At 43.9% G+C, this 13,046-nt stretch overlaps 1 protein-coding gene across 3 annotated transcripts in view; it reads left to right on the plus strand.

The window, feature by feature from the left end:
* ZNF335 (zinc finger protein 335) overlaps positions 1-13,046 on the plus strand; it is a 1,126,934-nt gene that overhangs the window by 106,502 nt on the left and 1,007,386 nt on the right. For 2 of the 3 annotated variants that reach the window (XM_069651371.1, XM_069651372.1), the window contains exon 3: positions 7,441-7,518. The exons of the other annotated variant lie outside the window; for it this stretch is intronic. In XM_069651371.1, coding sequence (XP_069507472.1) covers positions 7,441-7,518 — 78 coding nt within the window. The remainder of the gene's footprint in view (positions 1-7,440; positions 7,519-13,046) is intronic. 3 annotated transcript variants of the gene reach the window in all.

Here is a 13,046-nt window from a genome sequence, read left to right on the forward strand (position 1 = left end):
GTCCTGGGTAGGGTCCCTTCCCCAGGATTCAAAGTCAACTCAAAATGTTCAACTAAGAAAAAAAGAAATGTTTTGAACCAGCTCTTGATAGTTCCAAGTCAAAGGAAAAAGTTAATCGAACAAAGATACACTGGTAAGAAATCTTTGTTCATGATGAAAGATCCACTTCCAGAATAGAAATGGCACCAATGGTAATCCTGGTTCCAGATAGTTTGCCACAGTTCAAAAGATGGTGTAATATCCCCCAGTGTCAACAACACCACAGTTCTCCATCAACTGTTAGGACTTTGTGGTCTATAACTTTACATTGATATATTTGTCAGGATGTTTTCTTTGTACAGCAGCTTCCACTTCAACAATCATACTTCTACTGTTGGTGCTATGAGAACAGTCACCTTTGTGCCAGAGTATGTTACTGGTTCAGACCACTTGCATGTTACATCTGCTGACAACTTTTTATACCACCACAGTTTAAGTACTACTACCACAGTTCAGTACTTTGAATTGTTAGGCAGGTATTGACAAGACTATTCAACCTCTTCAGGTAGGCAAAGCACTCTTCCTTTTAATAACTTTCTCAAAGGGGCAGCCTCTTTGCCTCACCTGTATGTCTGCCACAATACCGATCTGGTTCTGGCCACAAGACTCACTTCTCTCTGGCTTGCGCAGTCATTGGCACCACAGGTTGTGTCTACTTTCAGAATATTCTTCACAAGCAATTATTCCCCTTCCCTTGCTCTACTCACACATTTTTGTAGTGATCAGCCCCAAGTAATTACCCAAAGGCCTTGCTGCCACTCTCTCAGCTTTGGGTAATACTGGTATACTTGTATTTTAGGGCCACTTGAGTGTTAACAACTTAACAGTGCAGACGGCTGCCTCTTTAACTATTGGAAAGGTTGTTTTCTCTCTTAAAAGGGGTTGACTCTTGATTTGGGTAATGCGTGTTCTTCTCATTACTTCATAGAAATAGAAAGAATGTCACTTCTGGATACACTGTAAGATGTATTCTCTTAGTTGAAAACACAATTGGGCACATAGAATTCAAGGTTAAAAGATGTAGAGAGAATTGTATTCCTGTGCAGCGGCAAAGGATAAAGTTCTGACTTCCTTTGGGAATCATAATTAGGCGCCTGTGACTTCCTTTTGATGTAGTTTTCAGACTTTATACCTTGTAACTCGGATATTGTCAAGATTAGCTGTTGGGTAATAATTTAGTGTGTTCCCTCTTCTTCATTAGGGACACGCGACCACTCCGTTAGATGGCGACAGTCTTTAAGTAGTTCAACAATGGAGTTAAGTAACTTTAGCTGTCACGCAAATGTTGTGTCTTTCACAGGTACACTGTGGCGCTATGTTTTCATTGTGAACAGTACTTTGAATATAACTAACAGCTTCTCTGGATTCTCTAGCACGAGCATACAATACAATCATTAGCATCAAAACCTTCCATGCCCAAATCTCCTTGCCTTTCAAAGTCTCTTCATTCAGAGGGCCTGATAAGCTCCTTTTCCCCTTTCAGATTTTCACAAGTACTCAATTTCTCATTCACTATTCAACTAGGATTCCCCTCAGCCGGGCTCAGATCCTCTCAAAACCAGTTTTGTAGATTATTTACACATCCAAATTTCTCATATGATATTCTTTCTCAGGTGACTCATGGTTCACCCCGGATCCCCCTCAGCTGTGCTCGGATCCCCTCCCGGGCTCGGACTAATTCCAATTGCCAATAGAACTTTTAACACAAACTTGCTTTAACCAAAGGCTTTTAGCTGATCTCCCTCCACCGGGCTGGAACCAACTTCATCTACTTTGTCATCAACTTTCTATGTTACTTCTATCAAACACTTTTGAATGTGCACAGGGATTTGCTTGACCCGTTGCAGGACCACTTCGATTTCACAATTCTTTATCACTCTTCACATTTGCCACCTTTCAACTGGATACCTAGCCGACACTTGCAAATGAGCACCCATATGGTGCCGGACCACTATAAGGTATCTTATCTTGGTTTCAAAGTTCAATCACTCATCTGTTGTTTAATTTTGTTCCTGTTGCTTGCCACATATGCTTCATACACTGTTCTCTTCTTCTTTCACTATACAAAGTTGCCACTTGCACCCTTGGTGTCAACACAGACCGGTCTGGTATCAGTCTCCCCAACTCTCACTGGGTGTGCTGACTTTACTGGCGCTACTTTGTTGTAGGAGCCAAGGACAGTACCACGGCATCAAACGATTCTGCCCGCCTTGACTATCGACGCAGGACAGCCACAGGTGCCTCTGACACGCAATGAAGGATTCTTCAGCCTTGATTCCTCATTGTATGTTTCCTTTTCTCGAAGGTTTATGAAAGTAACAGTCTTTTGTTGAAAAGGTCATGGGCACTTCCCTCCTTGCAATCCTCTTCGGTTTTGCTGTTTTTCGCCTTGTATTATTAAACTGCCATCTTGGAACTGCTGCTTCCTTGTGTGTTTTGCCTTACTCAGAGTGTGCTCTCTTGCTCCGCCTTTTATCCACGCGGGGAAGTATATTGGGAGTGGTGTGTGTAATGGTCAGTAATTGCCTGACCCTGTTTGACCATGGTATTGGGACGTTTTAGGTATACAGCTCGGGTGTTAGTCCGTTTTCTCTCTAGTGAGCTGTCCATGAGGAAGTGTTTGTGGTGGGAAAGAGGGAGGGAGGGAGGGGGGGGGTGAGTTCCTAAGTATCCTACCTGGTCGGATGGGGTGAAGGTGTTACAGGGAAGGGGATACCGCGTCTCGCCATCCGGTGTCCCACTGCCACTCCCCGAAGACCCCTCACCCAGGTGATCCTCCCGCACTGGTCCACCCTCAGGAACTGGATCCAAAAGGGATGGCAGTGTCCTGGCCACCTGGATGACAGATCCCCAGGGACTAGCGGGTGAGACACCTTTAGGTTTCTCACAGCATCCTCTGCACTTCAGATTTTGGTAGACCATGACTCTCAACTTGCAGGTGAAAACTGCTGTCTCCACGTTCCTGCATCCCTTCCGTGCTCCCATTTCTTCGTGATTTGCTAGCCTCGTGCTTCTTCTCTACTTCTACTACTACAGCCTGCCTTCCAGCTCTTGTTCCAGCTCCTTGTGTTCCTCCTTTCCTGAGGGGGCCTTTTATGCCTCCCAGGTTCATTAACAATTTTCAGGTGTGGGCTGTTAAGCTCAATTGCTGACTACTGCAATGGCCACTAGGCTTAATTGCCTAGCTACCACATTTGCATGCCTCTTCATTGTCGCAGTACCTCTAGGATTCTGGGACTTGTAGTCCCCTTCAACAACATTAGTTCTTCTGACATTTGAGTTCTTTTTACTGGTTGATTTAATTTCCCTGAACTAATTAAGAGAAGAACTGTTAGAATTAGTTGTTATAGAGGAGGGTCATATATTAAAGACAAAATTGTCAGATTATATTGTACCCTTGGTGCTAAGGAGGGTGTTTGATTTGGGCTACCCAAAAACATCTTTCCTATGTTAAGGCTTGTTCTGTTTTTATAAGACTTGTGTACAGATTTCTAGTTTTATTATAGGAGTCCGGAGCATTGCGACAATCGGCCATTACCTCTTTAGGTATATTGGGAAGAGTCTTCCTATCGGAGGAAAAATACTGTGCCTTATCCCACGGAATCGCCTCACCACCCAGGATCTTGTCTCCTCCCAGGTGATTCTCCCAGAGTACACCACCCCCAGGGTTGAGAGAAGATAGTCTGCCTTACCCTGGCCACCTGGGAAGAGACCTTAGGCAGGGCTTCAGTGAGGCATCCATCAGATTCTTCTCACCAGGCAGTTTGCCATCACTTTTGGATAGGGAATTGTTGTGATGGTTGTTTAGTGGGGCAAAACATGCATTTCGTTTTGTCGCTGTTAAGTGCCGTATTCTTGAGCATCCTTAGCTCACTTGGTTGAGACTTGTGGCACATTCAGGTCAAGCCGTGTTGTTTTCGGTGGAAAGTTTGAAGAGTATTTTCTATCTTCTCCATAGTTTTAGAATGCAAGGTCCTATTTCTTGATGAGTTATTAGTGGAGCCTTGTAGATGTTGAGCAGGATTTGTTATCTTCTTTTGGTGCACCATAATTGATGTTATTTTAAGCTGTTTGAAAAGGGGGTTGATGGGTTGTTTCTGTTCTTTTGTGTGGAATGTCCTCATTCAATGTAATGCTGTTAGTCAGGACACCTCCTTTTAGTCCTTTGATGTGGATGGTATGTATCACTGACTGTGTCATTAGCTTCTGAGATGTTGTGTAGGATAGGAATAGAGGATTCATCAGTATTGGTGCTAATTTGCAGGTCATCCAATATAAATAGTATTACTGATTCAGTCCTCCTCACCCTTGAGCCAACTTGTACCCGGCCATGATCGCATTCGTTTTCACATAGGCTAGGAACTATCTATAGAGAGAACTCTCCAATAACTTTGCCGGGTAAGTTATGTGGCCCGGGGAGGCACCAGTTAATTAGATCTTTCTATTTTCTTGTTATGCTCTTGTCAGGAGAATCTCCTAAAGCGTGTGTTCAAGCCCCCCCACAAGGCAAGCTACCTATACTTGGCATATGTCCATGGCCATCTAAGGACACACATGAAACACAATGTGTTGACGTGCTTTGAAACACAATTTCTTGCTGTGTAAGTGCCTTGTAAATGTACAATAAATAAAATAAATAAGGTAGCTTTGATCCATCAGCCACTGGAAACCTCTCTAGGGGGGATGTGGGCAGTAAATCAAGGTGTAGGTTTAAACGTTATTTATTAAAATATTTGTTCAGCACTGGCCATATCCTGACGGTCTCGGAGTACCTTACAAGGGTAAAAGGTTCAAAAGCTGGGAGGTGAAACTGAAGTAACAAAATGTTTTCAGGATGGGATAGAAAGGAATGTCGTTAAACAAGTGAGTTCCCACTTGTTTACATATATACCTGCTACCCATGTGCCAGGGCAGTCCATTCTCCCCTGCCCCTTGATTTTTTGCTAAATAGTCTAGATCTGTATTATCACTACTCGGTTAACTGTACATTTATTTACTCGAGGGTGTGCTAAGTGCAACATAACCAGCACATAGAAGGGAATGTCCACACCAGACAACAGTTTGTGCTTTACTGTTGCATGTATGTATAATGTTTACAAACCTTTGTTGTGGCAGTAGAGTAGCCTCTGGTGTTTGTGGGGTCACTAGCTTGTGATCCTCAATGCTCAGCTTATCTTGTACTCTATTTCCCAAACTTCCATTCTCCGGACCCGTTTTCTCTCAACTGCTACTGTTGTTTCTAATAAAAAATCTTGCATCTGATTGGTTGTATGCTCCTTTATTCTCGGTTGTCCCAGTTTTAAACCCAGGTCAGTTGTAGTCTAAGGGTCAGCAGGTTTTGTCTCTTTCAGGCCTTCTGTAGGTCTCTGGTTACCAGAAGTCAACTGCTTTGTGTACTTTGGTTTCCTGTGGCGGTTAATCGATCTTGAGGGTCCCCAGACACTGAAGGCAGCTGACAGCCATTCAGGGCCAAAAAAGAAGCAAAAGAATCTCCTGCGGCTCTGGCTTCCATTCCCTGAGGACCCCCCCCTTTCCATGTGATCCTCCCTCACTGGTCCAACCCCAGGAACTGGATCCAATAGCGATGGCCGTGTCCTGGCTACCTGGATGACAGACCCCCGGGGACTAGTCGGGGAGACCCCTTCAGGTTTCTCACATTGTGTAGTACAAGGTGATAGTTGATATTTGAGGGGGGAGTGGGTTAGACGGGGGAACACTTTAGGTAGTAGTTATTGTAAGGCAGAACATCCTTCAAACCTGCCCCATGCCATTTTGCAGACAGGTCCCATTCCTCTAGCTACCAAGGCCACCCCAACATTTTTCTCCCTTTCTCACTCTCACCCCCTCACTCCCTCACTCCCCAATGTCGCCCTCTGTCTCGGTCTAAAATAGGTACATTGTACCCCCATGAGGAACAAAACGAGCATCAGCGAGTTGGCAGATGAGGGAAAGGGTTGATGTGGAAGATTTGCCATTACCATGACCTGTTAAGGCTTATGGGAGGCACACATTTAAGGTGTGTTTTGGACCCTCTCTCATTTTGTGTGAATTGAAGGTGAGGGGGAAAGTCTGGTCACCACCTCCCCCACCTAATGCAACCATTGAAACCGTTTGGCTGCCATCGAATTGATGAGGTGCCGCCACATTCAAATTTTGTGGGCCTATTCCAGGGCTTTGGGATGTCATGTGCATTCTCAGTCGAAGCCCCATACAACTGGCTACACTAATATTATGTGGGTGTCAAATTCTGTGCGGACTCAGGAAACGAGGCTTCACCTGTAATGTCTATTTGAACTTTACAGTACTGGCTTCCTAGTACGACAGAACAATTGAGTAAGGTGAGGCAAGACACTTGCAGGTCACCCTGTCACATTTGCTTGTATGTGGGTGGACAAGGTCTGCTTGTAGTGCACTGGTACTGGATTGTTAAAAGTCAAACATTTTATTTGTTGGCAAAGCAAGACGGTTAAATTCAATTAGCCCTCCCCCTCATTCTCAAATAGCAGGAGTACATGTTCTGCTCCACATGGCACCTCCCCCTGCGCTTTACATCTTTCCCACAATCCTACTTAACATTCAGAACAGTGCAACATATTTATGCGTGTTGGGTTTATGTATAGGGGGAATAGCATTCTCTGCATATTCAATAAATGGCAGCCATACATTAACATATTTTGCATACATTCCCAGTGACAGAGCAGCAATTTTTCTCAACTGCCTTAAGCTCCCAGATTTGTTCCCACCAACCTTGAACGCACGGACCCAGTTGGGCCTTCCAATTTCTTGCTATTGTGATCTTAGCTGCCACCAGGAGGTGAGTGACCATGTTTGCTATGTTACCTGTAACTGGTAAGATCCCATCCCCCATGCCCCCCAGAAGTATAATCTGTAAATCCAGGGGAAGATGAATACCTGTGATTGATTGGATATGGGAGAGCACCTCCTTCCAAAGGTATTGGGGTACAACGCATTCCCACCACATGTGGAACAATGTACCAGTTTTGTTGCATCCTCTCTAGTAAACTGTAGGGTAGGATGGATTCCTTTTGTTTAGCCAGGGGTCTGGGGGAAGGGTGAGGTACCACCTGTAGAAAACCTTCAGTAAGCATTGCCAATCAGTAGTGCATCTAGTTGCACAGTGATTCTTGTCCCAGATCCACTTCCAGGAGTCCTCCCCAATTTGCTGACCCAAGTCTTACTCCCATTTTATCGTGTAGGGTAGGCACTCCTGAGGGTCATTCCAATCTAAAAGCTTATATAGGGAGGACACCTTGCCTTTATCCAAGCCAGCGAGGTAGGCAAGTTCAAGCACCAACCTTCCACACCACCCACCCTTTACACTATGGATAAAAGGAGAAAATAAACACGGTATAGTTCATGCTAATCTTTTTCCCTTTTCAGGATGCATTGAAGTGTCTAGTGCTGAAGATGGCGTTGCAGAGACCACCCGTTATCTTATCCTACAAGGTCCCGATGATGGTGAGCAGGCTATCATTGTACAGTGATCCCAGCAGTGATTTCATTTTAGTCTTTATCTTTTTAAATAAAATATCTTCTATATCTAAATATACATACATTACACACCCTTTAATTTGCCCTGCATCTCCCTCGCTTTACTGCATTTACTGGTTCCATGCCTTCCTTTTACAGCATTTTAGAATTCAGTTTCAGAAGTAAAGTACTCCTAAGTTGATGCATGTCTTGCTTATCAGTTATGGAGATTTTGCCACAGCCATCTGGTTTATCCCAAGGTAAAACAGGATTCCATCCACACGATGGACCAAAATCCCTCGATGGGGTAGCAATAGCACAGCAGTCTTGGCTTTGCTCAGGTGAAGGCCGAAGGGTGGTTGGTAGATACAGCTGGTCCCAATAGATATTTGTTACAGAATTACACAATAAGTAACCAGAAGTGTGAATAAGTACTATTGGCACGAACACACTTCACACTAAAATAGTTTGAGTATAAAACAGTAAGAGGGGCTTTTGGACCGACCCACCCCACTTCTGGAGATGATGAGGCGTATAGCTGGTTCTAAACACCACACATTATACAGTTGTTCCCCCGACCAAAAATATATTATAGGGCACATGTACCTAAAAGGGAAAATGTTATGCACATATAATATACAATATCTAGTGTTAAAACAATTAGAAGCTAGAGGGCTACCCAAAAGTGCAGTAGAATTAGATACACTGTACTTGGCCTAGCTAAGTCACAATTTTCCCCAGATACATTTAGAAATACAGTAACAAAATGTGCAATTTTATCCTGTGGCTTTTATGTTTTGGACTACAACTCCTAGATCCCTCACCTTTGACTTTTCTAGCGAGGGCTGATGGAAGTTGTAGTCCAAAACCTATGGAGAGCCAAAGGCTGCAGAGCCCTGTACAATGGGATTAGAGTCAACTGCAGTGTTGTATTATATTAAATTCCCTAATAAGTCACTGGTACCTTCTCAAGTCAACTCCAGAGACCGAAGAAGGGATAAGGAAAAAATATTCAAGTCCAGGTAAGTACCTGTTTTAAGTTACTTCTCAAGAGTTCAAACGGTTGACTCATTGTTTCCTGTCGCCAAAACCTTTACAAAGTCCATAGGCAAGCCATGGTTATGGAATAAAGTCAGGTTAGCACAGTTGTACCCTGCAGGTGCAGCCAAAGCATAATAAAACCCAGAAGTTCCAGAGGGGAACTTCCCCAGAAGAGCTGCAGATTCAAGGCCCAAGCTTTCAAAGAGGAATGGAAGCAAAGTAGGATATCAGCCAATGTAAGTCCACAGTAATTGTTTGGGTGTTTGGCGAGGGCTGCAAACCCAGTTGTTCCTGGACCCAGGCGACCTCTGACAACACCAAGGAATATATCAAGTCTTATGGACAATTGTTCATAGTGACAGTCGCTGTGGATTTGGCCCAGAAACGGCAGGAGAACCACGTTAAGTAAAGGGATTGCTTTACAAGTGTTTCCGGTATCAAAATATCGAGGCTGAGTACCCCAAAAGGAAATACACCGAACACGGGTTACAAAGGAACATACAAAGTACTTTATTTTATTCTGAATCCAGTTACAAAAACAGAGCAAAATCAGATAGCGATCAGCCCTCAGTACAACGCAAAGAACTCCAGCGTGGTTCAGTGTGTTCAGTGAGAGACGCTGTACATTAGAATGCATCGGCTTTTTATACACTTTGCGAGCACAATGTCCAGCCCCACTTCAGGTTAATATTCCACTTAATACATCACCGATCTAGGGTTCATGCCAAGTCTCGAACAACCGCATATAACTGGTTCGCTTTTAATACATGTATCAACAAGCCTATACAGCAACTATGTTTTCTGGGATTTTCCATGTTAGTCTTCTTAAACTTTAATACAATGTGGCAAAACAAGTGTTCTATGCTCAGTATTTGAATACATTGTTTTCATAGTATACTCGTGGATTCTTTACACGAGTAATCCCTTACACACAAGTCAACGAAGGACAAGGTCTCAGTTCACGACCTCAACAAGTGGCCTGCAGGTAAGTTACATATTGGCTATGTACAGAGGTCAAGACGGCCATGTTGTATTTTGGAATGACATCGTCCACCATTTTAACTCACAGGGTGACTTTTACAAAGCAAATCCTAAAATGGCGGATTGGCCTAAAATGGCGGCTTACATTGATTTTAAGGTCAGGACCTTGCAACACGGATTCTTTCGCAAGCGACTTTCGAGCAGCTTGGTGTAGGCCAATGTACATATATTTATTGCAATAGGAGGCACCCGGTCGACCGAAAGGCACAATAACCGGTGCACCCAGTCAGAAGCAGCATGCTGCAACTGAGCAGGCACCAGGAGGATTAGGTCAGGTCAGCTCAAGAGGGAGTCAGCCAGTAAAGAATGGTTCCATTATGGGAGTATAGAAAACACATTAAAACGCACACAAGCGCACTCCGTATGGCATAATGCTTTTCACAACTAGACATTTCAAAAACCAAATTCACAGAAAATGTATGCCAATTAATTGAATTAACTTATTTAAATTCAGGGTTAATATCCAACCCCATGGTTTCTTCTATGCATATTAAACAGATTCATCAATAATCAATCAGCTTGTACTTTATAAACTGCACATAGATACATAAATACACTAATTTATTACAATTAACAGATTGGTTTGTGGCAAGCAAAGAAGTCTTCCTTTTCTCTTTGTCAATGCGCTTCGGCTCTACCCTATCCTCCTTCAGGGATCAAACATGCTCTCGTCCTAGAAAACTATTTACAGAAGAGAAATTAGCATAAGTCCTCCCAACCCAACTTTCTAATCTCATAGATTCAATATCAAAACATATACTGAAGGAGGTCATTAACATAAATCCTCTTGGCATTTATACCTCCCCAAGTCCCTTGAACCTGTAGAGAAATACTAGATAGGTCCCATGTTTATAACCAAGTATCATATAATTCACATTGATCACTTATCACAATATCGAGTAGTAATAATCGCTTACCACTTGACTAGAAATTGGCTCTACATCTTTTTATTTTTTATTTATTTTTATTATTTTCCATAAGAGAAAGATAACAATACAGAAACAGAAAGCCAGTGAAAACTAGCACAGATATGCATGTGAATGGCAACCAAATCATAATCCCCTCATTCCAGCAACATACAATAATCCTGCCCCCAAAGGGAGTGATACATCCCGCTGAACTTCCCAGAGTTATCCAATAGCACGGCAACATTGATAACTATACAAGTGCTGCAAGTAATCTCTCTTGAACAACCATTTCAGTGCTCTAACCTTTGAGCATCCCTTAAAATATTCATATAAGCTCTCAATGGAGCCCAAAAGTCTCTTGGTCTGCTCCTGCAACACATTGTTAATGCATATTGAGTTTTACGTCCCTCAGTTATTCAGTTTAACCATTCTTGAAAGCAAGGCACCCCCCCCATGTCCTGGCAATCAACGAGCGTGCTACAATGGAAGCCATACCCAACAACTTGTTCTCATCTCTGCTCCCGTCCTCAAACAGAGACAGTAACCACATTTCAGGTGATTCCGTAACACACAGAGAGATAATTTGTCCCATGACCGCTGCAACCCGCTCCCAGAAGGGCCTTGCATTAGAACACTCCCATACAACATGCATGACATCAGCTGGGTCCTGGGGGCATATGTCACACCTGGCAGACCTATCAGGATACTATATCTCCAGCAATGCAGGGTAATAATAAACCTTATGCAGGAACTTAAAGTTAATTAATTGAAGCCGGTTGTTTGGCGATGGCTCGCTGAACGTGATCTTCTTGTCAACTTTATGTAGTATTTTTTTTTTAAAAATGTTTATTTGGTTTAAACATAACATTACAATTACACCACACAGATCAACAAACTCAACTTCAACAACCCACTTCTCAGCTCCATTAATACCTCCCTCCCTCCCGCCCCTGCCCCGCCCCCTCCCTCCGGCCTGCCCATCCGTCTATACAGTGATCATGGTTATTGCATCTCCCTCCAACTGTCCTTGTCTATTCTCATTAGCTTCCAAGTTTGCGTACAGTGCCACCATCGGCGCTAGCCAGCTCTGTAAATCTATCCCGGCTCCTCTGTTTGCGCTCTAAGCGTTTTCTCCCACACTCCTGTTTCTGCTGTGCACCACTTCTCCAGATCTCGCCACCATCTGCATACGCTCGGTGCTCTCGTATCCTTCCTTCCCGTGGCTATACTACGCTTACTTGTAATGTATACCAAGTCCTTTTAAGTTATTCAGCGGTTTATCCTTCTTATTTCTCTTAAATTGTCCCAGCATACAGGCCTCTGGCGTTTTGATATCAAGGTCTATTGCTCCATAGGCTACCTTTGATGCCACTTTTTCCCAAAAATCTTGATTCACTGGGCATCCCCAGCCTCCTCCCCTTTGCATTTGGGGCACACTTGGATCCCAGCTCCTTTAAATGTGGAGATCACTGCCGGTGTTAGATATGCCCTGTGCACGATATACAGTTTTTTTTTATTTTTTATTTTGTTTTTTTCATTAAATTCCAATCAAACAATACAAACCAAACAGGCAGTGCATATATCAACAGATCCATTATACATTGTTATTTCCAGTCACTGCTTCCCATATCCCACCCCCACTTTCGAGCCTATCACTGTACACATTCCGTATCTGCGTCCTGTGGCAGGGTCTCTCCTTCCATGGGCTCAGCTGGGTCTCGGGTTGACCCAAACAGCTGTGCTATCGATAATTTCCAGGCCATCAGGGACTCTGTCTCCTCCTCCCCCCGAGCATTGCTCACTTCTTGCCATACTATAGTTTCTGCCTCTGCCCATTTCTGCAAGTCTTTCCACCACACCTCCACTCTCGGTCTATGGCATGTCTTCCACCCCATGGCGATTCTTCACTTTGCAAGCACATATGCCAGATCTCTAAGTTTGCTCACATGCTTTAGCTTCTGTGATCTTGGGAATCCCCCCAACAAACAAGCCCACACAGTGTTCACTACTATCTTGACCCCCTTCTCTGCAAGTCTCCGCTCCACGTCGCTCCAAAAGCGTTCAATGACCGGGCATGACCAGAACATATGCACCATGCCCGCATTCTCCTCATCACACTTGGGGCATGCCTGCCGTCCTGCATTCTTAAACCTTGATATCCTTTGGGGCGTCATGTATGCCCTGTGCGTGATATACAGTTGTATCTGTTTCAATCTCACATTTCTAGACACCTTCTTGTGATACCCCTGAGCCTGTTCCCACATCCCATCCTCCATCGGGGCTCCTACTTCCGTTTCCCAATCTAGCCTCAACTGTGTGACCTCGCGCCCAACTTTAAGCATCAACATCTCATATAATCTGGATATCTCATGTCCCCCTTCCGCTATGTCATAGATCATATCTGTGGTGGCATCTGGTTCTTCCTCCAGCACAGTTTCGGGCCATACTCTCTTAACTCTCTGCACCATTCTGTGGTATGTAATATACTGGCCCGCATGCAACCCAGTTTCATCCCGCAGCCCCTCA

Source organism: Ambystoma mexicanum, chromosome 3p, assembly GCF_040938575.1.
Source record: "Ambystoma mexicanum isolate Mex_15411 chromosome 3p, UKY_AmexF1_1, whole genome shotgun sequence".
NCBI classification, from domain to species: Eukaryota; Metazoa; Chordata; class Amphibia; order Caudata; family Ambystomatidae; genus Ambystoma; species Ambystoma mexicanum.